At 41.4% G+C, this 26,396-nt stretch overlaps 1 protein-coding gene across 2 annotated transcripts in view; it reads left to right on the top strand.

The window, feature by feature from the left end:
- The first annotated feature begins 9,202 nt into the window (after positions 1–9,202).
- bcl11ba (BAF chromatin remodeling complex subunit BCL11B a) overlaps positions 9,203–26,396 on the top strand; it is a 51,944-nt gene continuing 34,750 nt past the window's right edge. Inside the window, exons 1-2 of one of the 2 annotated variants that reach the window (XM_044375861.1) lie at positions 9,203–10,211; positions 20,665–21,150. In XM_044375861.1, coding sequence (XP_044231796.1) covers positions 10,157–10,211; positions 20,665–21,150 — 541 coding nt within the window. In that variant the 5' untranslated portion in view covers positions 9,203–10,156. Of the gene's footprint in view, positions 10,212–20,661; positions 21,151–26,396 lie in introns of both variants that reach the window. The other variant, XM_044375860.1, reaches the window with a different exon arrangement.

Here is a 26,396-nt window from a genome sequence, read left to right as displayed (position 1 = left end):
CTCAAAATTGTACTTAAGTACAGTATTTGAGTTACTTTCTATCACTGTACTCAACAATAACAATGAGGTTAAACAGCTTTATGTTCTTTTGTCAGTGAAACCTGTCAGAATTAGCTTAAGAAGACAAAAAACACACATAAAGAATATAAAACAATCAAAAAACAACAAACTACATCCAGTGTGAACTAAGTGAAAGCCTGGAAATCTAGACCTTCCAGCTGCTTCAGTAATACTCTGTGTAGCTAATAAACAGTTTGAAAGAAATGAGGATGCTTTTCAAAAAAATACAGCTATAAAAGAGTCGAGTGATGGAGCAGCAGGATAGTGAGGACTACTGTACATGTCCAACATGAGGACAGAGTGACCAGAAGAGGGCAGCGGAGGACAATTAACGAAGCAGAGCTGCTTAATTAACCAAGACTGAGAGAGAGAGAGAGAGAGAGAGAATCTACTGTTCCAGTGCGGTTTATTTTCAAAAATGCAGAAGATAAAAAAAGTCAACTTGTCATTTAAAATATCTCTGGTGGATGTGTTGAGGAATCAGTAGAAAGGATGTTTGATCATAGAAGCGTTGTTGCTTCATATAAGCATTTACACTTCAACAAGCAGAAGCAATATTTAAATTATGTTAAATATATTAAAATATTAATAATATTCCACCTACTGTATTAGTCTGATCACCGCTTAAAAAGCACGTATGAAATTGATTTTTCCCACTATATTCATGGTATTTTACAGCTTAATTCTGCTATTTTTTTTTAATTCATTTTCTTATTTTTTAGAGTAAAAAAAAAAAAGCTACGATAAAATAATAATCCAGTATTTCCTCACTGTAGTATGAGGAAGGCTTTAACACCATTTAGGCCATCATGTTGAATCTAATATATAGCGAAAACATACTGAACATTCAACTGAATAAATGCTGCCTCCTGTACATTGTGAGTCATGTTTGTGTTAAATGTGTTTTCTTATGTGTAAGGGAAAATATTGAATAGAAAAACATGACTTTAGTGGCTCATGATGCTGTTTCACAGGCTTTACCACCCTGAGAAGAATAAACCTGAGGAAGGAAACATTGTCATTTTTTTCTTTAATGTTTGAAACTTTAAAGACCCTGAGCTGAAATGCAAAAATCCAGTTATTTTGGAAGCCCTGTGGTGAAGCTCCTCCAGTGACCTGCTGCACTCTCTCTCCCTCTCTCTCTCTCTCTCATACATCACAGTGATGGATAGGCTCGGCTCTGTCTCTCGCCGCCCTGACACAGGAGTCAGCCGCGGTTCAGCCTGATAAGAGCTGAACCTCAGCTTCATTTACATGGAATAACAGTCAGTGTGTGTGTGTGTGTGTGTGTGTGTGTGTGTAAGTGCGTGTGTGTGTGTGGAGCATGTGTTGCCCAACATTTTGACAACTCCTTTTCTTCAGTATTGATCATCGTTTCAGCTCTTATTCATGACAACGCTGTGCATCTCACCTTGACTTCATCCTGTGTGAGGAAGACTCACCGCTGTGTGTTTATGTGCACGCTTCCCTCACTGACTGAAAAATGATGTTATTATGTTATATTACACTTTCCAAAATAGAAACCAACAATCTTTGTGCAAGTACATGGATTTGAACTGTGCTGCCTTTATGGAATCTGTGGGTATTTCTTTTCAATTTTCTCCTGAAAATCTGCATGAGATTCTTGCTAACATGATCTACTGACTCAGCCTCTATGAGTTTACATATTCACTCTGGGCCTATAGTCTTTGACAGCCTGCTATCATCTTCTGTCATGAATCAATCTTATTAAGCGTGTTTATGTGATGTGTGATTTGGCGCTGAGTATTCAGTGTGTTGTTGTTGTTTTTGTTGTTTTTTTTCTCCACCAAATGACAAAGAGCTGGGTTAGACCGCCATAAGTCATGTCAGCGCCGGAGAAGAAAAAAGGACATGAGAGCTTCTTTAAAACAAAAGTGTCGACTTGGCTCAGCACCGCCGGGTTTAGGATGAGTGTCTGAGGATGGAGCTAATTGTGGTGAATACAGAGCTTTGGCAGCGCTGGGTTTCTCTATCAGATGCCAGCGTTTGAGTGTGTGTGTGTGTGTGTGTGTGTGTGTGTGTGTGTGTTCTGGGCAGTGCATTCCCTCACTCGTTTGTTTGCTCACTCTCCCCGCTTCCTCCAGGGACTCTGGTGGAAGTAGGCCTGCCGTCCGGCTGCCAAGCAAACCTGATTTAGTCACACTCGGCTGCCATTTTTCTTCAGTAAAACAATCGTGTTTGGCCTGGTGGCCGGCGGCTGGTGGCCAGTGGCCGGCCGTCTCCGGGCTCAGGGGTCCTAAACTGGTCCGGGTGGACAACCTGCTTTAGATCTCATTTAGCCTGCAGGCAGCTCAGCGCTACACATCGCAGGGCTCCTCTGTGATTTAGCTGCTCGTGTGTGTGGACTTCACTGTATCAAGACAGCGTGTCTGATGAAGCTTCCCGTGACTACACAATTCTGCTGTTACTGATAAATTACCACCGATGAGCTCTACACACCTCTGTGCCTTTCTACCGTCAATACGGCAATGAAATGGTGCAAACTGATAGCAGTCACTGACATCCATTCATAACCGAGGGCCTAGCTTACATTTAGACTTTTTAAAAGATAAGATTTTTTTTTTTTATTGTCAGTAATCCAGTGAAAAGAGTAAAAGCAATTGCTCTTACTAACAAGTAATGTGTGTGTATCACAGCCTGATATTCCATTGTTGTCCAAAAACTATTAAAAACACATCAATGAGCCACACTGTTTCACTGGCTGACATGTTCCTTCATTACCATGAACACACTCACAGTTGTGTATTTTGTGTCAATCCCACACACACCATCATGCTGCCAGAAATACTCTCTAGAGCACCAAATGTGGATTCATCCGCCACTTAAAATAGTCCTTCACAAATGCACTATTTCCTCTTGTTTGACTAACGTTCGCTAAAAACTACAGCGACCAGGTGTTTTAATAAATTATAGAGCTTTGTAAATAAAATAAACTAGATATTTGTGAGCTGTTCTGAAATATTAATGTCTTCAGTAGGAAGCAGTGGGTGGGGGCTGGGATAGAGAATTCAGAAAGTATTGATTGTTGGTTTTTGTCTTTTGATGGGATTTGTTGACAATAACAAAAATATAGAATATTGCCAGCTTTATCCTTTAATTAGGTCAGTTCAAAGAGCTTCTTAACACCCTGTTCCTGCTGTGTGAATAGCGGCAGTTCTCCATAATTCATGGAGCTGTAGTTACATATGTAAGTCTCATCTTAACATCTAGTGTTTCACTCGCATTACCTGAAGTGTTGTTTTTACCAGCTGACATGGAAAGCAGCAACATTCTAGTCGAGGTTTTCTGGAAAGGGTGAATACCTTCAGTTGCAATGAACATTTTAGACTATACATAATTACACTATTTACAGGTATTGTATACATAACTGATGTAAATAGTTGTGCATACTAATTTACTTGCTAAAAAGTGGATTTAGCATCAAGTTATTCTTAGACTGTGTAAAGAGTTCAGATATTAATCACTGCTACTGTCTCTAAGAGGATTTTGAGCACAACCATCTAACTGTTTTCATGATAATTCAAATGAAAGCAGTGATGAGCTACAAAAAGTTAGGAGAATCATGGATGGACAAAGGAGCAATTCAAAGACATTTTGGCCTCTTATGATGGACACCTGTCATTGTTTTGGAACCCCTTTTGGATTTTTTTTGACTGATTTATTTCCTTTTATGTCTTATACACTACTGCACACACTCAGACATGCTGACTGCTCTTCTTTGACTGTGGATTATTAGTGTACCATGACCTGTGAGCCTATTTTCTTCTTCCCTAATTTTATGTTCTGCTTCCTCCTTATGGAGGTTTGGTTTTGTGTTGTATATAATAATGAAAAATGAAAATAAAACTCTTCACAAAAAAGAAATAATGTGAGCAAATTATGTAAAGAAATAATATGAGTAAATTATTCCATAGTTTTCACTGCGAAATATTTAAAAACACATTGGAAAGTGGAGTTGAGGCCTTGCTTATACGTGAAGAAAACAGTTCAAGAACAACTATTTAAGTGGCTTTAATTTTTCTCAAAACTTATGTTTCAAAAAACTATTTTTTGTAATAGCATTTGGTGAATATGGCTCAAGTTTCCGCTGGTACAGAAACTCTCACTCTGAGCCATCAGAGCGCTGGCCTGTTCATCTATAGTCTCTAATTGAAGGCAAAGCTAATTAGGACGCTACACTTTGAGTTGAGAACACATTCTTTTTTCTTGTTTCCCCTCTCTGCCTCATTATATGCAACTCTGAGTAATGACCAACATATACATTAACCACTGCTATAATTGTGGTGGAATTAATTATTCTGAAAATAAATCTTTGAGAAGAGAGAAGGAAGGGAAAAAAAAAAAAAAGAAAGAATGTGAGAGAGTGAGCGTGAGTGTGCTCACGTGTTTGTGCGAGGCTGTGTGTGTGTGTGTTGGTAATGAGAGCTCTGTGCTGCTGCTAACTTGCTCTAAATAAATCTATGATTAGCATTTTCCCTTTAAAAGGAATAATTTCAACTTTGATATCCGTAATTGTGCTTAAGGGCTCCTGCGCTCCTCCGCTAGCCCTCAAACGCTCACTCTTCAACCCATGCAGAGACTATCACAGCGGCCCTTTATTCACTTAACACTTCATTCAGAACCTGTAATAATGAGCGCCACTGAATACTATTTTAATAAACCATTACAACACCGAAAGAGAAGCTTATTCCAGGTATGTGAAGTGTTGAAATCAGCCTGCTGCACAGCATGAAACTGTGTGTGCAGATACACAGAACACACAGCAGAGCAGACACTGAGAGTGATCAATCATCTGCAACACACACTTTCAAACAGGCTTGGACACCCAGAATAGAAAAGTCTGCTAATCCACGGGAGGAACAGTCCTTTCTGCACACACACACTCACACACACGCACACATACACACACTCATATGCACTCCCAATGACACAGAGGGGCTTGTTATTTGCATGTGGCAGTGGCTAACCAATAGAGGGTGGTGTTGCATTGCGGGTCTGGATATGGAGGGTCATCATTTTCAGTTGGGAGCCGACTGCGGAGCTCATCACATCAACACCTGCCTTTCTAATCTGGTTTTCATTACCGATGACTGGATGAAAAAAAGAAAAGAAAATGACTCCTTTAATGGATGATGCTGACATTAAGAGTTGATGGTTGCTGTTAAAGAGGATGTGTCAGCTGCTCATTGATAAACAGGAGTCTTTAAATGTAAGGTGTAGCTGGTGCAGCTTGAATCTGAAATAATCATTTTCTCCTTCCAGTTACAAATGCTGCAAAAATGCTGAAATTTAGAGAATTTTTGCATGAAGTTCTGTTTTTATATATAGAACAGCTCAGGGCAAAAATGAATGTTTTTCATTTGAGAGAGAAATCTCACCACGAGATCCATTTAGTAGCTGTTCAGGAGCTTTCAATCATATCCAATAATCCTCATCAGCTACAAAATGCTGTTTTTTGAGATCAAGAACAAACTTTGATTTTTTTAAAAAAAAAAACGTATGAAAACTGTGCAGATCTCAATGTGCTGAGGAAGATCATGATATGTTCGAAAGCTCCGGAACGGTTACTAAATGGAGCTTGTGGTGAGACTGTTTTCTCAATGGCTGTTTCTAAAAGTCAAGAATGAAATTTTAATTTCTGCACTGTTTGACACAAAATAAACAAAAACAAAACTCAACTCAAGGTCCACATACTAACTTTTTCACGGACTTTCAACTGCATGTCATGCTCTTCTTCAGTGGATGGAATTTATTAAGTCTTTCTAATAAAAAAGCTTGATTAAAAATGTTTTTTATTGGATGCATCTATCCCCACAAATACTAGATTCTGATTCCCTAAAATTTTTGATACGCTTAAAAATATACAATCATTTACATTCCTATCATAGCTCCTCTTTAAAGTAGTGAGCTCACTGTGCATATTTGTTTTCCTCCGCATCATGCTTTATCTCCCAGCATGCATCTGAACACATAAACATCAATATTAGCAGTTTAGTGGTGAACAGTTGTTGGGAAAGTGATCTTAAAACTCTAAAGGACACCTCCACGTCCCTCTAATTAAAACTTAACCGCCCAGCCGAGGCAGATACAAGATAGGAGGAGGGGAGGAAAAAAAAGGCTTATTTAGCATTAACATAAAAACAAACAGCCGCATATATATATGCAAATGAAGGAAGGGCAAAAGCAGGATGCCGGGAGCCATCCGCCATAACTCACACTGATGGCCTTTAAGTGAGAAATCGTCTTCGAAAACGTCCAATAAGAAAGTGGGAATGATGCACCTGTCGCCCATCTGACTAATGAGCCAATCAGGTTGCAAGGACAAGGAGCACATCCGGGTAGTGATGTTGGCCTGCAGTGTCACTTTGTACAGGATGCGCTCATGATTCCACAGCAGTGAAGATTTCACAGTTTTAGATGATATAAAAATTATCCAGAAAGACAACATTAAAGCTTCAGAAACTTTAAAGCTGCAGTAAGAAATGATTTAGTGGAGCATCCTGCTAGCTGAATGGTTACTGCACATGCCAAGTAAACAGCAACCTCTCTAGTTCGATTCCAGCCAGGGACCTTTGTTGAATGTCATCCCCATCTTTCTTTCCCCTTGTTTCCTGGCTGCCTCTTCACTGCCCATGAACCATTAAAGGCAATAACAATAATCTAAAAAGAAAAATTCACAATTTGTTGTAACATCAGCGGTGAACCTGAACCTGAAAATGTATGTTTAGAGGCATGCCTGATGTCTGACTGTGTGGATTGAATATGAGCGACAATGAAGACAGCTTCTTCTTCTTTCCCTCCGTCCGTCCACAGAGCCGCTCAAAGCAGCTTTAATCCCATATCTTCATAAAAAAAAAAAAAAACACTGGCACTGAGTCGCGCCTTAAAAATGACAATGATTTACATTTCAACATAATGCTCTCTGTCGGCTGTTATTGTGACAAAGTGCTGGATGTATCCCTCCCAAATGAAAGTGGGTGTTCTGTTATGCGTGCGACAAAGACATTTGGACGAACCTGCCATCCTCTCCTTTTTCTTGTAAATGAGCATGGGAAATCTATTTATGTCCTCCTACAGTATACTGCTGAAATAAGGAGAGGCTTATTGGGAGACAGGCTGAGCAGCCAAAGACGAGCCCTGTGAAGATATATGCTGTAGAAAGAAAGAAAGAAAGAAAGAATGAAGAAGAGGGACGGAGGAGAGAAGCGGCAGCACTCGAGGCGATGCAGAAAAGTAGCGAGAAGTCCAAAGACAAAGCCGGGTGGATGCGTACGAGGGACGGGGGAAAGCGTTCTTGCCGCTCTGACAACACCTGGCCCAGGAACAAACTAGAGGCTTGTCTAGATGCGAGGTAGGGGAGGGGGGGGGATAAAAAAGAACCCTGAGGCCTGCATCCCCCCCCCCCCCCCTCCTTCCTTTCTTCTGCAAGCCATGGGGCCGAGAAATAAGTTGAGAAGCAGACATTAAGAAGGAAAAATAAGAAGAAGGAGTGTTTTTGGAATGTGATAGCAGCTAATCCAGCTCTGTAGGGATGAAGGGGTTGGCAGCTATAGTTTCTAGTCAAGGCTGACTGGCCACCGGTTCAAACCTCTGCTTTTAAAAAAAAACACTGATGTTCCTCTAATCTAAATCTGAGCTAGGTGCGGTTTCATCATAGAGATGCCACTGCTCAGCTGCTGCAACTAAAGACATTCCCTCTCACCCAGTTTCTGTTTGCACGCACACTCTCCCTCTCTACATGTTCTTCCAAGTCACCGAATTTTACTTTTTTTGCTTTTGAGTCTCTCCCACAGGGATGCGCGAGGATGAAAATCAGACGCTCCCCATACTGTACCTGCCTCTCTTTAAACAGAGGGTGCTGCTGGGGAGTCAGTCAGCAGCCAGCATGCAGAGATGCTGCTTTCTGCCACCAAACCAGTTATCCATCATCAGCCCGCTTCCACAAACGAACACACATTTACTGTACAAGCACACACACACACACACACACACACACCCCTCCACCCACCCCTCCCACACACATGCAAACACACACACACACACACACACTGAGCTAACCAGGCCTCTATATCTGCATCACCTGTATTTTAAAGTGTGATGGAGATGTGTTTGCGGCAGTTATCACAGCTTCCTCTCATCTTATTTCAATTTTAATTCTATTTCGCACAATTACTTGTCAAATCTTCCCACTACTGATAACTAGAAATCACTGTTAAACCTTAAACGCTTCCCATTTTTTATCTCCCACTTCAGCTTAAATCAATTTGGCACTCTAAGGTCACCATAAGGTCACAAAAACTGCCTTATTAAAAAAAACTAACATCCTCCCTTTGAACGCCTAAATTAACTTAATTCTCTGACATCCATATCACTCACATTATTAATTAATATGATGAAACAAATCTGGATGGAATGATGTGTGTATTCATAAACCACAAGCTACACATGCGGGTTATTATTAAATGATTTGAATGTGAATGAATAGGAGTGAAATGTGAGTATGATCCATACATTTGTGCGCATATCTAGGCCACTACGACGCATCAGTGAGAATCTGTCGGATAAAAATACAGCCGGCTACATGAAATATAGATTTAATAAAACATAGAGAAGCCTATCATGTGGCAAACTTATAAAAAATATATGGTCAATCACAATCATATAATAATGTGTGATTATTTAGTTTTTTGCGCGTTTAAATGGCAAAAACGAATTAATTGAATTAGTTCATAAGGAGTGCAGTGTATTATATCACAGGCCTTTATTGAGGTAAGGTGTCCGCGCGTGCACATGTAATAAACTGGTTTTAAAAGGGTCAAATGTTAATAAATGTTGAGTTAAAACAACATTTAATAATGAGAGAAATTTACGGACGCTACTCAGCGAATGGTAGAAGTGTGATAGAGACGGCGCGTAATTACACACAACAAGCCTGCATGCATTTTAAATATGGAAGCAGGCTCGTGCAAAGTGTCCAGCATCCTCCGGACGATGTACGGAAGCCCCTCAGGTCATACTTTAACAGAAATAAATCCTTTTCTCACAGTAATGGGACACTGGCGGAGATGACTAGTGCGACTCTGACCACTGCTGCCGTGTGCGCCACACACGCCCGAGTGTGTGCGAGGGTGTGAGAGTGGTGTGTGTGTGTGTGAGTGTGAGTGTGTGTGTGTGTGTCAATGTGTGTGAAAGCCACCACTAGTCGCCCCCAGTGCTCTTCAGTCTCCACTCTCCCTTCTCACCGCAGACTGAACGTCACGTCCGCACTTGAACTTGAGTTTTCTCCCATTGTAGAAGCCAGAGAGCCGCACAGAGCCGCACAGAGCCGCACACAGCCCGGGGATGCGGGACTCTGCAGCTAGCACAAAGAGAAAAGAGGGTGGCAGTCTGTCCTCAAACCAGCAGTGGGCTTTGATTTGAAGAGTTAAAGTCTAACCCGCCCGCCTGGCTGGCACTGCCAGTGCAGCAGAAGAAGTGCCCACCACTTGGCGACACCTCGAGAAGTGCCGAGAAGAAAATTGGATTCCTATTTTACACACTTTCACACGTTAATTGGCGTCCTTTCACCTGGTTTCTCCGGACAGGGACGCACGGTGTCCAGGGTGGCCGGAGAGTGGACACCGGTAGTGACTGACCATCAGGAGGTGACCGCCGACCTCCCGTGTCTTGCCGCGTCTCTCCTCCACTCCGCTCCGCTCCTTTCTCCACTCTCCTCTGATAGGTGGTGCGAAAGCGACGGAAGGAAAGCCGGACTATCCCCCTCCCTCACCGCCACTGTAGAAGGGAGGCGCGCAACCACTTTGGCACCGAGCTCCGACCGAGCGCCCGGCCGCCCAGCGCTGCGCCACGGCCGGTCACCGCAGAGCGCAGGAACCGCTTCCCGCTGGAGGGAGATCCGTCGCGCCGGGGTCAGTTCGAGGGCCACATTTGGGGCCAGTGCAGAGCGGTCACTTTGGGGTGGCCAGTGAGCGGCCGGTTTTGGGGTCAGTTTGCGGCCGGTATACAGGAGCAGCAGGAGGAGAGCCGACCCTTCCAGCGCCGCTCTCCGGGCGATGCCAGTGTAAATGCCAGGGCGATGTCCCGACGCAAGCAGGGGAACCCACAGCACCTGTCCCAGAGAGAAATAACACGTAAGTATACCTGCAGAAATTCACATCATCACAGCACAGGATTCTCCTCTCTTTTCCTCTCTCCGCTGTCATTTTGAGAAGTTGAGTTGAATTTTTTTCTTCTGGATGTTCGGTGCGTAAAAATGATCATTTTCAGACTTGGAGCAGAAAGTTTTGTCGAAGTGTCTCTTGGAGGCCAGTTTTTTTTTCCCTCCTGATTTACTGACAAAATTAGATAAAGGCCTTAATTTACTTATCTGATTATTACGGTCTATAAATAGCCCGCTATTATTAGAGCAAATTTACACATGCAGTAAAGAGAGTGGAAAAGTCTTTGGCTGTGTGTGTGTTTGACTTTTAAAAGCAGCTTTACGGAGAAGTCGAAGATCCGTCCTCGTAGTTTTTTGAGACGTTCTTTATTATTACAGTTTTTACTTTATTAAATTACGAACACTGTTGTCATGAGGGAGGAAATTACACTTAATTTTCATGTGAGAATAAAAATACAACTGCAGTTTCTTCTGTTTAAATCACTAATTACTTTTTGACGCACTTTCACAAACACATTATCGCTCCTTCCCCGGTGAACATATTAAACATGAACTCTGTCCTAATCAACACAAAAAGAAGAATCATTTGGAGATTTTTAATTCTGGCAAATTATTTTCTTCATCTTTCGCTTCGAGTAAAAGGGCCGACACGTTAATTTGAACGCCACAGACAACTATTAAACTTCAACTCTCTGAACTCTCTTATTTTAAGCCTGATCATAAAACAAATCAAACAGATGATTTTCTTCTCTCCGCACTTTAAAGAAGCCACGGAGCGCCTCAGGTTTAACACGTAGACTTTATTTTCTTTTTTTTTTCCTGCAGGTTATTGAATCTTTAATAGACACATTAATGCTTCATGCCAGCCTCCGTGTATTCAGTTTAATTAGTTAGTCCCGTTCATGGTGTTTTTTTCTGCTGGATGGATGCAAAGCTTATACTTCCCCCGGTTGTAATATTAATGGTAGGTTTGGATTATTTAATACCCTGCACGCCTTGACAGCGAAAAAATTCAAGGGTTTCCCTCACGGCACTTTTATGCAGAGTACAATAAGTGACGCTATTTAAAGGCAAAATTATTTAAAATATTGTATCACGTTAATGTGAGGGATTCGTGTTTTCTTCCAGGCGTTTATTGGAGGAGAAGAAAAGGTGTTAGAAAATAGTTTTGCAATTTTTCATCGAGAAAAAACTTTTTTCTTCTCGATATCAGCCATAATTCACACCAACTAAACGCACTGCTCTGCTTTCTTATTAAAAACACAAACTCTTAAGACTCTTTAATCCTTTTTTTTTTTTGTTGCGCGGACGCTTCTGCCGCTAAACTTCTTCTCAGCAGTGCAAATGATTTTTTTTGGCCTCAGATCAGTTTTCCAGCTGATGTGTCCTGACGGGAGCAGTAAACCTTTAGTAATCCTGATGCTGGACTTGAAACTACTGAAAGCATAAAAATATCAGTAAGGGACACTTAGTGATGAGATGGAATCCAGGTAAAAGGAGCATGCAGACTGGCATGAATGCATCTACATCACACAGAGAGGAGTTTGTTGTAAATGAAGACATTTTAAGATGCAGCTCAGTATCTAGATGAATGTGACTCTCTTTCTACCATCTTGAGGTTATTTGGGGAGACTTGTCTTGTGTGAAGCCTGCCAGATCAGATCACTTACACTCTAGTGTATCAGTGTGCACCTCAGTGGCTCTCTGTGTATAACATAACACCCATATTTACAGTAGAGACTCAGCATGCGTGCATGTCCGTGCCCAGCTTTTGGGCCATGTTGCCTGGCTTTCTGTAGGTTCCCTCCTCATGCTGCAAGGCCTGGCTTTACGGCATCGTTCTGCCAACCCACATATACACACGCGCACACACACACACACACACACACACACACACACACATGGAAGACACTCTATGTGGGTTAGATGTCAAATCAACTCTTAACAAGTAGAGATTTGCTTAACAGAGCTACAACTTGTGTGTGGCAGCCCGTACGCAGGCCTGCAGTGTGTACTCAGTTACCTTTAGAAATGGGTCACATTGTGCACGCTGCATGCTTTACTGTGACATCAGCTCCTGCAGCAAAGAGAACATACTGACAGACAGAACGACAGGTAGACAGACAAACAGTCATAAGATGTGGGAAGAGAAGAGAGCACGAAGATGGAGGCTAATAAATAAGCTCAGCGTCTTCATGTTCTGGTTTACCTCACCGTGTGTGTGTGTGTGTGTGTGTGTGTGTGTGTGTGTGTGTGTGTGTGTGTGTGTGTGTAGTGTAAAATGTAGTTCTATCCGCAGAGCAGGTCTGACCTGCATGTCTGTCTGTCTGTCTGCTTGTCTGATTTACAACCATTCAGGCTGCAGCAGGGTGCTATACATTCCATAATTTACGTGTAAGAGATGCTCACGGATTTAGTATGCTCGAATACACAAGTGCACACACACACACACACACAGGCACATACAGATTTAGGTTTGCATAAGTAGGTTTGCGTGAACATATATATGCCAAGACAACAACACACACACATATATGCAAATGCACACATGTGAATCCCCGTCACCAAAGTCCGCATAATTCTTCTTGAGCTGTCAGGTCATAAAATCCGTCTGACCTGCGTCCCGTTTTTTAATCGGAAGGATTTTTTTAATTTGGACTTCGCCACGCGATGCATCACACACTCTGAAAAATGTCTCCCATGCGTGAATTCTAGATTCTTCAGAACACAGTTGCTGCACCTGAGCGGAAGGAGGTGTTAGGATTTTGTGGAGGGTAAATCGCTGTTTTTTTTTGTTGTTTTTTTTTAAAACGCACTTTGGTTAGGCCTCAGTCATGCACCAACATTCTTACACTATGTGCTCACAATATTAGGACCAGCTTCCTAAAATTGAGTTGATCCTCCTTTTTTTTTTTTGCGCAATCCTAATCTCATTCAGTTGTCTCAAAGCTTCAAAATTCTTCCCTAGTTCACCTCTTTTCATTTTCATGCTTCTTTGTGTAATTAGAACAGATTTAAAAAGAGAAATCAATCAGGGATAATGCTTTTCACCTGGAATCAACTAATCAATGCTCTTTATGAAAAGAGGCCTTATGATTTTTTCCATGTTTATTGTCTTTCTCTGTGGTAAATATGTCTGAATCCTGCACCACAGCCAGCACTGCATGCTTTACATCTCACCTAATTCACACTCCATTTCCTGGCATGTTAAAATCAAAGGGGCGGCTAAAAAGGATCCGTCCTGAGTGAGATATCTTCACGAGAAATTCCGTGCAGTTTCTCCCCTCAGAGACATGTGAGAAAGACTCATCGGTAAGAAATCTGTATTTTTCGGCTTGTCAGGCAAGATTCGGTGTGTGTTTTGGCGTCGCCACGCCGAGACAGTTTACACCCGAAGGTGCAGACGTGCCTTCTGCTTCTCATTCACTGCAAATAACCCCAGCTTCCCTCCGAGAGGCTGATTTAGTGTGAAGAGACGCAAACAGGACGAGAGAGCTCCCATTGTAGCCGCAAACACACACACACACACACACTCACACACACACAAGGAGAGAGAGAGAGAGAGAGAGAGAGAGAGAGAGAGAGAGAGAGAGAGAGAGGGCTGCGTGTAAATTGCAGTCGCCCACTTGAGATGCATGTTTCCCTTTGGCTTGTCAAATAGCCGTGCACCCTGCTGGGGCTAAGTCTTTGTTAGAGAGAGAGAGAGAGAGAGAGAGAACCTAGCAACTCCTTCTTTTATATGCAGTGAAGCACTCTAGATGAGGTGTTTCTTAAAATGCCATAAATGAAAATGCATCTCTTCACTGTATTTTATTAAAGTGTCAGAGCTGATTGTAATGAACGCATAATGATATCCCTACAAGTCGAATCACTCACTGTTTCCTTTAAGAGATGTCCTCCACACAAGCAGAGAGTGCAAAGGTAAAGATTTAAAGGGTAAGTTCACCCAAATTAGTCAGTGTTTTCTCATTGTTTTTGCTGGAATGAGTTTCTATTTAGGAATAAACAGTAAAAACTGATCTCAGTTTATTCTGTGGATCATCAATCGTCAAACATTTTTTTACATGTATTATTTTTTTTTAATGTTTTGAGCACCACAAACAAAATTCTCTCCATCATAAGAGATATGCCAGAAAATAGTGTTTTTTGTAATTTGGGTGAAATGACCCGTTAAATTCTAGTTTTGTATAAACGTCAGGTTTTGAGGAAAAACATCAGAGACCTTCATAATTACAACACAAAAGTAGTGTGGCTATTGAAAGTGTGTGTGTGTGTGTGTGTGTGTGTGTGTGTGTGTGTGTCCACGAATCCCCGGGACAAAGGTTTCCAGTTCCCAAAGAGCATGCCTAAACTCATTTTGTTGATCAGCAGGCTGTACACATTCTCCCACTACTGATACTACGTTACACACACACACACACACACACACACACTCACACACACACACACACACACACACTCACACACACACTCTACCATAGCCTGCATACCAGAGTGTTGGTTTGCTCAGCTGAGGCTTGGTGAGCTGTCTGTCTGTTGTCGCTCGCCCTTCAACACCACACATCCCTCCCTCCCCCCCCCCCCCTCCCTCCCTCCCTCCTCCTCCTCCTCCTCCTCCCCTCTCTCTCTCTTTCTGTCTGTCTCTATGTCTCTCTCCCTCTTCCTGCTAGGGGGAGCTCTCAGGCTGTCAGTACTGCTCGCTCTGCCGGTGAGAGGGGTAGCAGAGTGCGAGCGTCTACTGTGTGTGTGTGTGTGTGTGTGTGTGTGTGTTAATCAGATGACATCAGCGCTGAAAGACCACATTCACCTCTTAACTGTCAACACCTGCACACTCTGTACTTCACCGTCTGTCTCACTTTTTTATTTACACCGTGGATTGTAAAGTCATGACAGTGGCTGACTGACATCTATAGCATTCAGCATGACTGTGTGTGTGTGTGTGTGTGTGTGTGTGTGTATACACTGTAGTTTATTAATATAGTAAAGCAGATAGATAAGTTCTAACTGTTGTAGATGATTAGAATCTATTTATTCTTTATTTTCAGTACATTTCAAAATTCTTTTGTTCAAATTTGTGAGTATGTTTTGCATTATTTTTTGTTTCCTATTCAAATGATCAAATTATCAATTTTTGTTTGAACATATACACTTTAATTTTGTTTAATTACATTTTAAAATCTGCTTTGGCGATATTATCTGTGATAAACAGCAAAGTCTGTAAACTATCTTAAGATCAGTCAATCTATTACCATAAATATTCAAGATCAAATTATATTTCTGTTATTTATAGAGTCTAAAGTTAAAAAATCTTTACATGGTTAAAAAAACTCCAAATTAATGTCATTTCATATTCATCTGAAAGGATTTGTCGGTTTGTTATGTTGGGATGAAGCACTACAAGTAACACAGGTCTTCCTCTCTGTTTGGAGCTCTGTGTTTCTGAGGAGCGCTTCATTCCTACCACAGCGCCTCCCAGGCAGGTGGCTCCGTGCTGACTGACAGATTCCTTCCACTCAAGCTTTTGCTCCACTAAGTCTGAACTCTCTCTGTATTGTCACATGTGAATCCATCTAATACCGCAATCAGCCTGAAACAAATGTTCAGAATTATTTGCAAATTTGCTTCTGATCCGCGCCCAATTTGGCCCCGACACGGTAATCCTGACTTCGACCAGAACGGGGGAGGATTTAACTTGTGATGAACTTGAATTAGCTCGGAGGTAAACAGGTTTTTCACATGAAATCAGGTCAAATCTGAAAATAGACTGTGAGTCATAATGATACAATATTTATTCTATAACATTTCCTCTATTACTTCTTCAATATGACGCTCTCTGCACTTACTGCTTAGAGAACCAAGAAGCTTCTCCACAAGTACACTTAATGTTACTGTAGCTCTGCTGTAAAATCTACTTTTAGGTGCTTTTGCCTTTGTTTTGATAGTTGATGGTGTAGAAGTGACAGGAAAGAAATGAAGGACTTGAACCCCTAGACCCTATAATATGTACTTTTATACAAAAGCATACAAATAGCTCATTTAAACTCTTTTTAGAGTAAAGTTTGCTGGATTACTTATACAATTTTTATAAAAGAGGAGAGAGATTACACATTGACTGACAAACAGCTCCACTTTTTATGTTTATAATGAGCCTACAACATTTTCCAAAGTAAATTAATGACTTACAAATACTCAACAAAGCATAAATACACCAAAAAACATTAGCGAGTGCAATAATGTAATCTGTCACTCCCGACCGTGAGGTTTTTTCAAAATTGACTCGAAATAAAAAAGCCGATTTCTGGTTAAATGAAAGTGTAGTGAAGTCACGTCCTGACTTCAACCGTCTCTGTGGTGGCACATCGCTTCAATCAATCACTTTGTCCTTCACGTATTCCTCATGTGTTCAGTTCAGTCTGTCAGTGTGAGGCAACACCGCTCAGCCGCTCAGTTAAAGTTACATTCAGTGGCGTGTGCAGCATTATTGCTACCAGTAATCAGCTCAGGGATCAGCTCTGATTTCGAAGCATTCGGGTGAAGTTCAGTAGTCAACCGGCAGCCAGGAAATAACTGATACAGCGTTCAAATTCGAAAGATTAAAGTATAGAAAAGGAGTAGTTTTCACCTCCAAAGCTTAGCTGGTGAAACAGACGAGCTGTAGTGACCCAGCCGTTGTTGCACTGTGAGTATGTGTGTGTGTGTGTGTGTGTGTCTGTGTGTGCGTGTGTGTTTGTGCGAATGTAGCAAGTTTCTTCGGGTTTGGAGAGACGTCTAGGTGTGGCTATCACTGAGGGTGACAAATGACTGTGATACTGCAGGTGTGTGTGTGTGTATGTGTGCAACTTGTAAGTGTTGACAACTCTGGTCTGTGTGTGTTAGTGTGTGTGTGAGTGTGTATGTGTGTGAATGTTCTGTTTGTGTCTCACCCACAAACATTTAATCTTGATTTCTGCATGTGTGCGTGTGGTGGAGGAAACGGTTAAAACGCAGCAGTAAAGTCGTTTTTATAGTTTTGATCAAGTCTTTCATTCCGGTCCAGACCCTGTTCACTTCACACACACACACACACACACACACACACACACACACACACACACACACACATCATTATCATTGGTCTTAACTGGCAGAACCTTTCTTGTTCTGGGAGCAATTTGCAGGGCTTTCATCAGTCGCAATGGGAAAAGTTATGATGGTATTAAAAAAAGAAAAGGGGTAATGTCATTAAAAAACAGTTGAGGAGTGCGGCGAACAAATATTTGAAGAAGGAGCTTGTCGCTAATACACTCTACCATTTATGTCTGTGAACATTATCTGACTGTTTTGTGGAGAGCGTGAAGGTTCTAGATGGATTAGCAGCACATTTACAGTGATAGGCGATAAACAGAGGAAGCCAAACCCTAGAGACGGTAGCCTGCTCCGTGAAAACTTCTCCCTGAATTTTGTCCACGACAGGAAGTGAAGAACTTCATATTTTTTTGTTCCCGAAATACCTGTTGCAGTAGCCCTACTGTAGATGGTTTGTCAAGAGTTATTTCTGAGCCGTTCATTTTTAGACGTCCCATTTCCTTTGATTTTTATTTTGTTCTTCTTCAGCCCCGGTTAACTGAAATCCTATTAGCGCTCTTGCCTGACTCACCCAAGCCTTCTTAGGTAAATCAGGCCAAAGTAACGCTTCTTCCTTTGCATCTGTCATCTGCACACACACTGCCGACTTCACTGCTGCTCAATAATTATGAGTGAGGAAACCACAACCCAATGCACATTTTGTCATCGGATGTTGTCTTTGAATATCTATTAAAACTGGCTCTGGGTGATGTGAAGATAGTGGTGTTTACATTATGTTTATAAGAAACATTAATACGTGCATACGCTGCCGGGTGTAAATTTGAAATATTTCTGCAGCATCAAAAGATTCAGATCCTGTTCTAGTTGATGTTCACACACACAGGAAGTCAGCTGTGTATTTGAGGTTTGTCTGTAACTTATTATCATATTACTCTAATTGTTCATCTCAGAGATGAAGTCAAGTTTGAAGGGGTCAGTGTTTGTTCCAGGTCAGCTCACTGGCTTTATTCTTTCTAATGTTTATCACTGGAGAAATACTGTACATGGCTGTTCATTTCAATAGCGGAGCACAGATGGCTGCAGCCTGCAGGCTACACACACACACACACACACACACACACACACACACACACACACACACACACACACACACACACAGATACACACACACACACACATGCATGTGCATGTGTACCCACGAGGTACACATGCACATGCAAACATGTTATGACACACGATGCATGCAGTACAAACATGCAACACATACACACATGCAGCGGGGGCGAGATGTGGGTTGACACTGTACACACCTGCTCAGACACATACATGCTTCCTGTAGCTGCAGCGGCAAAAATAAATATTGCTAAAAATAGAAAGTTGTTAAGTTTTAAAAATAAGAGCTTCCACTTATATTTGTTTTACAGTTTTTGGATGATGAAGATGATAAGAAGGATTGAGATGTATCAGACTTTCTTAAATGATTATTATTAATACTGTAGGTAAATTAAATTATGATTTATTTTGATATTTGTTATTTGTAGATTTCTAACACACTGGAGACTGCAAACCACTTCACATCACATTACATTTCATGACATTTGTGCATGTATATAAATATACAATATAGGTGTCTATGTTTTGTATATATATATATATATATATATATATATACATATATATATATTTCTCTTAGCTTTTCTTCCCTTTTTTTACAGTATTATTAATTGCAGCACTAGTAGCGGAAATAGTTGCACTAATAGTCGTATTTATGTTGCTATTATCACTACAGCAAGTAATAATAGTAATTAATCAGAATTACATTGCATACAAAAGTGATTTCCAACTGAGGGCTCGGAACCCCTCATGGGCTCCCAAAATAAATCTGAGGGCTCATAAAATGATTAAAAGGATGAAAAAGGAAAAATATATTTCTGTTAAATTTTCCTTTTTTTTTGTGAAATACAGGATAATGAAAGTCCTCCATTTGATGTGTGTGAGAAGCAAAACTCAGCCTTTGGTTCGACTGCTCACAACTCACATCCACTCTAAAGCAATAACCTACATGCAGTCACAAGTAGATACTGCTCCATTTAAAGCAAAAGAAGGCTAGCAACGACTGACATACAATGTGTATACTTGGAATGTATATGTGTTGCCAGTGTGAGAAGCAGAGCGTGTTGTATTTAAAAGCAGACCTATAGCAGGTAGATGTTGAGGTGGGCTGCTCCATCTGGAGCCTTCATCTGCATTTAACATCCCAAATCTGTTTGCATTTCTAATGTGTAGGCTGAGACAAATGGCCAACCTGCTGCTAATCCATCATATTGTATTAAAAGGAAGAGAGACAGAGAAAGAGAGAGAGAGAGAGAGAGAGAGAGAGAGATATGATTATGATTTCACTCTTTTCCTGTTTACCTCTATGCTCCACTTCTTTTCTTCAACCCATTCCAGACCTCCTCACTCCTTCACTTTGCTTCCTTTAAGTGATAATCTAAACCGATCCCTCACTTATAGCCTGTTCATGAAAGCTTTTACATTCCACACATCTGCTGTCTGCTGTTTCCCAGCAAAAATCCTCTCCTGCAGAGGAAGTGTGTATTATGTTTTTGACAGCAGTAAACAGCCCGTTGCTTAAACACCATCCAAAGATGGAAGACTGACCTTTTAAAAGGTCTGTAAGACTTAGCAAGATACAACTTTAATGTTCATATATCACTTAACATATAATAGTTTGTGCTAATGAATTAGCATGGGCTACTGCAGCTGCTCTACTAACAATCTTCTGGGAACACATGGACCAGTGGTTCCCAGCCTGTGGGTCACAATAAATTTGAGGGGTGATTTCTGCTACACTAAGATTATGCATATTTTTATAGATTTGCCTAAATTTTTTTGCTTTTTTCCTGGAGTGAATCATGGAAAAATTAAACTCCTTCAGGACTTTGAAAATTATTAAAATACAGTGATGGAAATCCCCACCAGAAGACATCCAGCAACTGGTAAAGAGAGTTTGCAGGTAGACATTGTTACATTTTAAGCCAAAAAAGTTGGAAACCAACATGGATGATTCTAGTTTACTTTGTCTTTTCTTGTATTTCTTCTCCCACACTTTCATATTAACAACCCTCTAACATGCTCACTGGTTAAAGGTCTTTTGGGCATTCCTGGAGGGCATTTGTTTTTTGGTGCACACAACATGGCCCACTCATATTTTTTGCTGGTCCTGGAACCATCTTCTCTTTTCTCTACAATCTCTAAACGTCCAACTAAACAATGTGACACGAAGTCCAGTTTGCAAACGACCAGTTGTTTAATCTTCTTATATCTATTTTTCTTCTCTTTCTCTTATTGGACAGCAGAGGTTGAGCATCCAGATGGCGGCCTGCTCTCTGACTCCCTACCCCCCCACCCGCTCAGCCTGCCTTCCCACGCGCTCGGCCTACCTCCCCACCCTTTGGACCCAAGCCTGGCCCACGCCCTTCCACCCGGCCTCCATGCCGACCACGACCTGCTGACCTGCGGCCAGTGCCAGATGACCTTCCCGCTGGGCGACATCCTCCTCTTCATTGAGCACAAGAAGAAGCAGTGCCAAACGCCGCTGCTGGCCAATGGCTGCTACGACAAGATGACCGACCGGGGAGGAGGAGGAGGAAGTCCGACTCTCCAGAGCCTTCATCACCACGCCCAGCGGTTGGAGCTGAGGAAGGTGGTGGAGCCGGTGGAGATCGGCATCCAGGTGACACCAGAGGAGGAGGAGGAGGTGGTAGGAGAAAGGGGAGGAGGTGAGAGGGGAGCGAGGACGCCCATCAAAGGAATTTGCCCCAAGCAGGAGAACACATCGGCAGGTAGGCATGACAAACACACACTCTGAAAGGATAGCTCAGCATTTTGCTTCCTTCTGAGAGCAAGATGAGAAAAAATATCTTTTTTTTTTATCTGTGTGTTTATTAGCAGGAGTCAGGACACCAACCAACACCTCTAAAGCTCTCATAAATGGAAAGAAATGTAAAAAACAAAATGTGTGCTTTTAGGGGAGGTATGTGTCAGAACTATTTCTTAAGAAACCCATCTGCTGAGTTCTCTTAACAGATTGGTCTAAATATACTTTTGAAATTGAGAATGGTATTATTATTACTCACTGTAGATGAGTTATGAATGAGAGAAGTGGGAGTATATGAAATTTAGCACAGCTCCACAGATAGTTCTGGAGTGGTAAATGTGCCTTGAGCAATAAGACACTTGCTCAGAAACATGTCATTTCCCATGCGTGTTATTACGCAAGATCTTTGTGCTTTTAGACACCACATCATTGCATCTGAAAAGGTTGAAATCAGGCGTGTTAAAAGTGTTTATGTTGTAATTTTTAATGTCTGGTAGGGACCACTTTTCCCATAGTTTAGGAGATGACCAGTAAAGCAAGTCCACTTCTATTACTACCCTCCACTTCCAGCCAGTGTTCGAAATGACCATTTTGACTCACCTGTCAAGGGGACTGGTAGACAAAAAAAATCACAGGCCAAGCATATGATAAATTGCGTTTTTGTGTCACATATACATTTGTTTCAGTACATTTCATTGAGATAATAGTATAAGTATTATGTTGAATACAAACTTAAAGAAGAGGCCAGGGCAAAATTTGAAGCAAAATTATTTTTAAATCAAATCAAGTGTATTTGTAGAGCACATTTAAAAACAACTGTAGTTGTACAGAGTTTTACATGCGTAACTACAGTTATTGTGATTGTGTTTCTGAACACTTCTAAAATGCGGTCGACCTACGCTCAACACTGTACCTGAACGCCTCCTGTGTAGACACACAGACGGAGCACTCGCTGCTGCTGCTGCTCTGCTAAACGTGCTGCTCACACTATGCTCTCTGTGTAGACACAGTGTCAGACCATCTCGAGCGCTGCTACTGTTTAGACGCGTGTAAAAACACATATGGTGCATGTGTCTACACTATAAAGGGACAAACATGAGTAATTTCCTCCGAGCCATCATGCCAGATATTTTATTACATGACTATTTTGGTACAAACATTTACCTGCCAGTGTGGCGGATAGCCTTCAGGGATTTACTTGCCAAACAGAAAATGTACCCTCATTTTTGTGCTTGGCGGGTGTTAATTTTGGACCCTGCCTCCAGCACTTCTGTGCTGGGTCTCCGGCTATAGCATGGATTACCAGATACAGTTGGTGAGCACAGGTTTTGGTGTCTGTACAGGCATGATGATACCAAACCTAGCAAAGACTTGAAAAAGCCACACAGCTGTTTTTTGCCAATACATAGTTCCAGCATAAAAACCACAAGATGTAGTTTTTACATTTCTCTTTGTGTACACATTAGACAAACTAGATACAACCTCAAGCCAGCTGTTTCCCCTTGCTTTCATTCCTTATGCTAAGCTAGAGTAACTACGTCTCTTCTCCAGATCCATACTTAATGCACAGACATGAGATGGGTGTCAGTCTTCTCATTTCACTTTCAGAAAGAGGGTAATGAGCATATTTCCAAAGAACTATTCCATCAGGAAGGAAGGAAGAGATAGAAGGAGGGATAGCAAGATGTTTGGGACAGTACCAAACCTGCAGCTCTGTTTTCACACTATACAAATGTACCTTTACTGCTTTTGTGGATGCATCATGAGACTTAGTCCATCCTCTCTAGCAAGAGAGGGAGAGAAAGAGAGAGATGTGTTCATTTCATTAGAAGGAGAGGACAACAGAGAGAGGGAGAGAAGAGAAAGAGGGGAGAGACAGGCACATTACCCACTCAAAGCCCTAAACCCCCTCAAGGACTCGGCTAGTTGAAACAAATTGTGCAAAACGTGACAGAGAGACTCACCCCGACTTTCATGGAGAAATCCAGCCTAAGCCATCTGCTTAAAAAGGTGAAAAGCTCATTAAAATTCAAATAAGCAAAAGAAGGGAAAAAAAAAAACACGATGAGAGGAGAAGGAGGAGGAAAAAAGACAGAGAAAGAGGGATTAAAAGTGGCTAGTTTCTCCCCCATTCAGAGGGGTAAAGAGGCAGTTTAGCAGGAGAGCAGCTGTGGGGGGAAGAGCACCAGCAGTTATCTCTCAAACCAGTCAAGACGCTCATAAAGAAGCCAGAGGGGAAGAGCAGAATATTCCAGTCTGTAGGTGTGTTTCCATCCACCTGTTTTTACGTGCATTTTCTATTTGTGCATTTGTGGAAACACTGAAAATTCGAAAAAATCTTGAAATATTGCAAAAAGTGCAATGGAAACAGATTCAGCGAATAAATGATGATGTATAGAAATCATGTGACTTAAATGTCACTCAAGCTTCCACTCCACTGGAGAGACAAAAAATGGCAGCAGACGAAAACATCAGGCATGATGTCATGGAGACTGCAACATACCTTGAAATAATACAAGAAACAAACATAAATGCCATATTAAATGGGAGACAGCAACAAAACGCCAATGAAACATTGCATCCTCTTCTTCTGCAGTGGTCTAGTGGGACCTGGCTGGAGAATTAGCCCAACTACCGCTTATCTTGATGAACCAACTAATATCCACATAACAGTAATGGATGGAAACGTGCATGAATTCACATTTTCTTTTGCTGATTTCCTGAAGATTTGGTTAAAATTTGCGATTTTTACGTGTGACAAGAACTCCTAGCAGATGTCCTGTCTTCCTTGAGGTCACTGTTTGTAGAACTAGAACCCTGTACCTCAGTGCTTGACGGCAGGTACTCACCAACAACCAGCAGGTGCTAAAATTAACCACGAGTCAACAGCTGAAAAAGATGACAGCATGTAGAAAACAAACATTTCTCTAATTTGACATGTGGTATGTTGCAGACGAAATAAGACACACAGCTGTTCATTTTCCAGTACTGTTTGGGTTGGCTTCTGTATTGTAGCCAGTAGGTCTGTTTGGATATGACGGCGCATAGTCCATCTTGATGCTTACAATATACACTCATAGGGTCAATGTAACATCAAATCCATACTGGCAAGTTAACATATGCATGCGTCATGGAGTATGGAAGACTGCGTGTTTGGAAATATCCGAAATTCAGCTTTACTCCTCTTAGTTTGGACCAACACTGTAGCCATTAAACCTTTCCAAGACAAGCTGAGTTTATTTGTATGACATGATGAAGAAAAATACAAAATTTAGATGTAATAAAAGACCAAATCCAGTTGCCTTTGACTCAATACTTGTAGATATTGTACTATACGGGATGGATGCTTCATAGATGAATAAACCCTAATCCTAATGAATTACTAGTATTTGACAGTGAGATGGAAATTAAAGGCATGCTATGCAGGATTTGTCGGGTGTTGTTTGTAAACACAACATTCAAACTTGGCCCCTCCTTCCCGGCTTAACGTCTCTCTCTTCTGCTGTCTGTGCCTGTATGCATGAGGGCGGGGCTGAGCTACACACACACACACACACACACAGAGTGGACAGACTTTAGGTTATACCTCACTCATGTCAACTATGACTGCTCGCTGCCGTAAGTGCAACAAAGTCAGGCAGTAAGGAAGACAGTACGAGCAATTTATCAAACAACCGTTGAACAAGCAGAACATTGGCATTATGTACACCATTTTTGTAGCTTCCTCTTGTCTATGTTGTCTATGTTCTATGTGAGTCCCACACACACACACCCTGTGCGCTGTTATTGGCTGGGGGCTACACATTCACTGCCCAAATGTTGAAGCCCAGAAACATCCTGAACACAGCAAAAAAATAAGAAAATACAGGCAGAGGGCAGAGTCTCTGTCGGTACATACAGCGCCACACACTTGTAGTGAGTCATAAATGATGATTGAGAGGGATTATTTTTGTATGCGTATATACATTGTTTTTTTTTAGGAAAGTCTTGCTTAGTATACCTTTAAATAAAATGAGAACTAAAATGAAATAAAATGAAAATACGCAAAATACTATTAAACAAAAGAATGTAGGTTTTGATTCACAGGTATTTAGTGCAGCCATTTGTCACTATACTGAAATCTAACAGCAGCCTCCTGAATGAGCTGTGGTTACAGTATCTGTTTAAGACAGAATAATGGTGACCAGCTGGAGTAATTTTTGTGAAGGGTCTCAAAATGTAATATAAAAATAGTAAAAAATAAAACATTCATTCATTTCATTTAAAGAGGACTGTCATCTAGTTGATAAAATAATGATGTGATAAATGATTTGATACAACTGGTCCTAATAAATGATTCCAAAGATTCAAATCTGGCTTTGCCAAATGTGTTTGTGTCTCCAAAGCGCACAGTATTAATCATAATATATTAGAAATACATCTGTCTTCAGATGAATGCATGGGATATCTTGCCAATACTAATCAATAGCACACCAATTCTTGCAAGTCTTTAAGGGGTTCTATTTGTCTGCTGGAATTGTTTTCTGTGCATTTCCCGAAGCCAATTTATTCCCGTTCCTCAGAGAGAAACGCTCCTGCTTTTGCTCTATTTATAGCACCATTTCAAAAGTTTGTGTAAAATCTGCCTGACATTTGGACGGAATCTACACTAAATTCATCGGCAGCGCTGGACTAGCCGCACAAGAAAGGCTGGCCACATGAGGAAATGCACTCACAGGTAACAATCCTGACTCTGTTTCCCCATTTAGTGCGTTGGAGCAGGACACAGCTCCTCTGAACGTGTCAGCCTGCGGTTTGGCCTGTGCTGTAAAACACTGTGTTTGGGCCTGAACTTCATCAATATTTTACCAGGCTGTTACAACTCTGCCAGGCAGCCGCACAGCACTGCTGTGGACAGCACAGCCACCTGAACCTCTGACAGCACGGCACTTAGGTCAGTAAATGTGCTACGGCTTTATATTTAACACGAGCAATTGGAGGGTGCTAATAACTCTAATACAATCCCAGAGTGTCTGCAGAGCTGCACTCAGGTGTGTGCACTAATTGATTGGCATTGGTCACGTTATTAGCTCGGCATTATTCATATTTATGTGCATAAGTATATTTTTCCCCCTGCGTTTAAATGCTTGCAATATAACAAACTGTAATCCTCTTGTGAAATCAACTCCACATGTGCAGCGTTGGAAGGCTTGAAATTGTAATTGCACAATA

This window comes from Thunnus albacares, chromosome 15 (genome assembly GCF_914725855.1).
Source record: "Thunnus albacares chromosome 15, fThuAlb1.1, whole genome shotgun sequence".
Classification (NCBI taxonomy): Eukaryota; Metazoa; Chordata; class Actinopteri; order Scombriformes; family Scombridae; genus Thunnus; species Thunnus albacares.
This window is presented reverse-complemented; position numbering and strand designations above follow the sequence as displayed.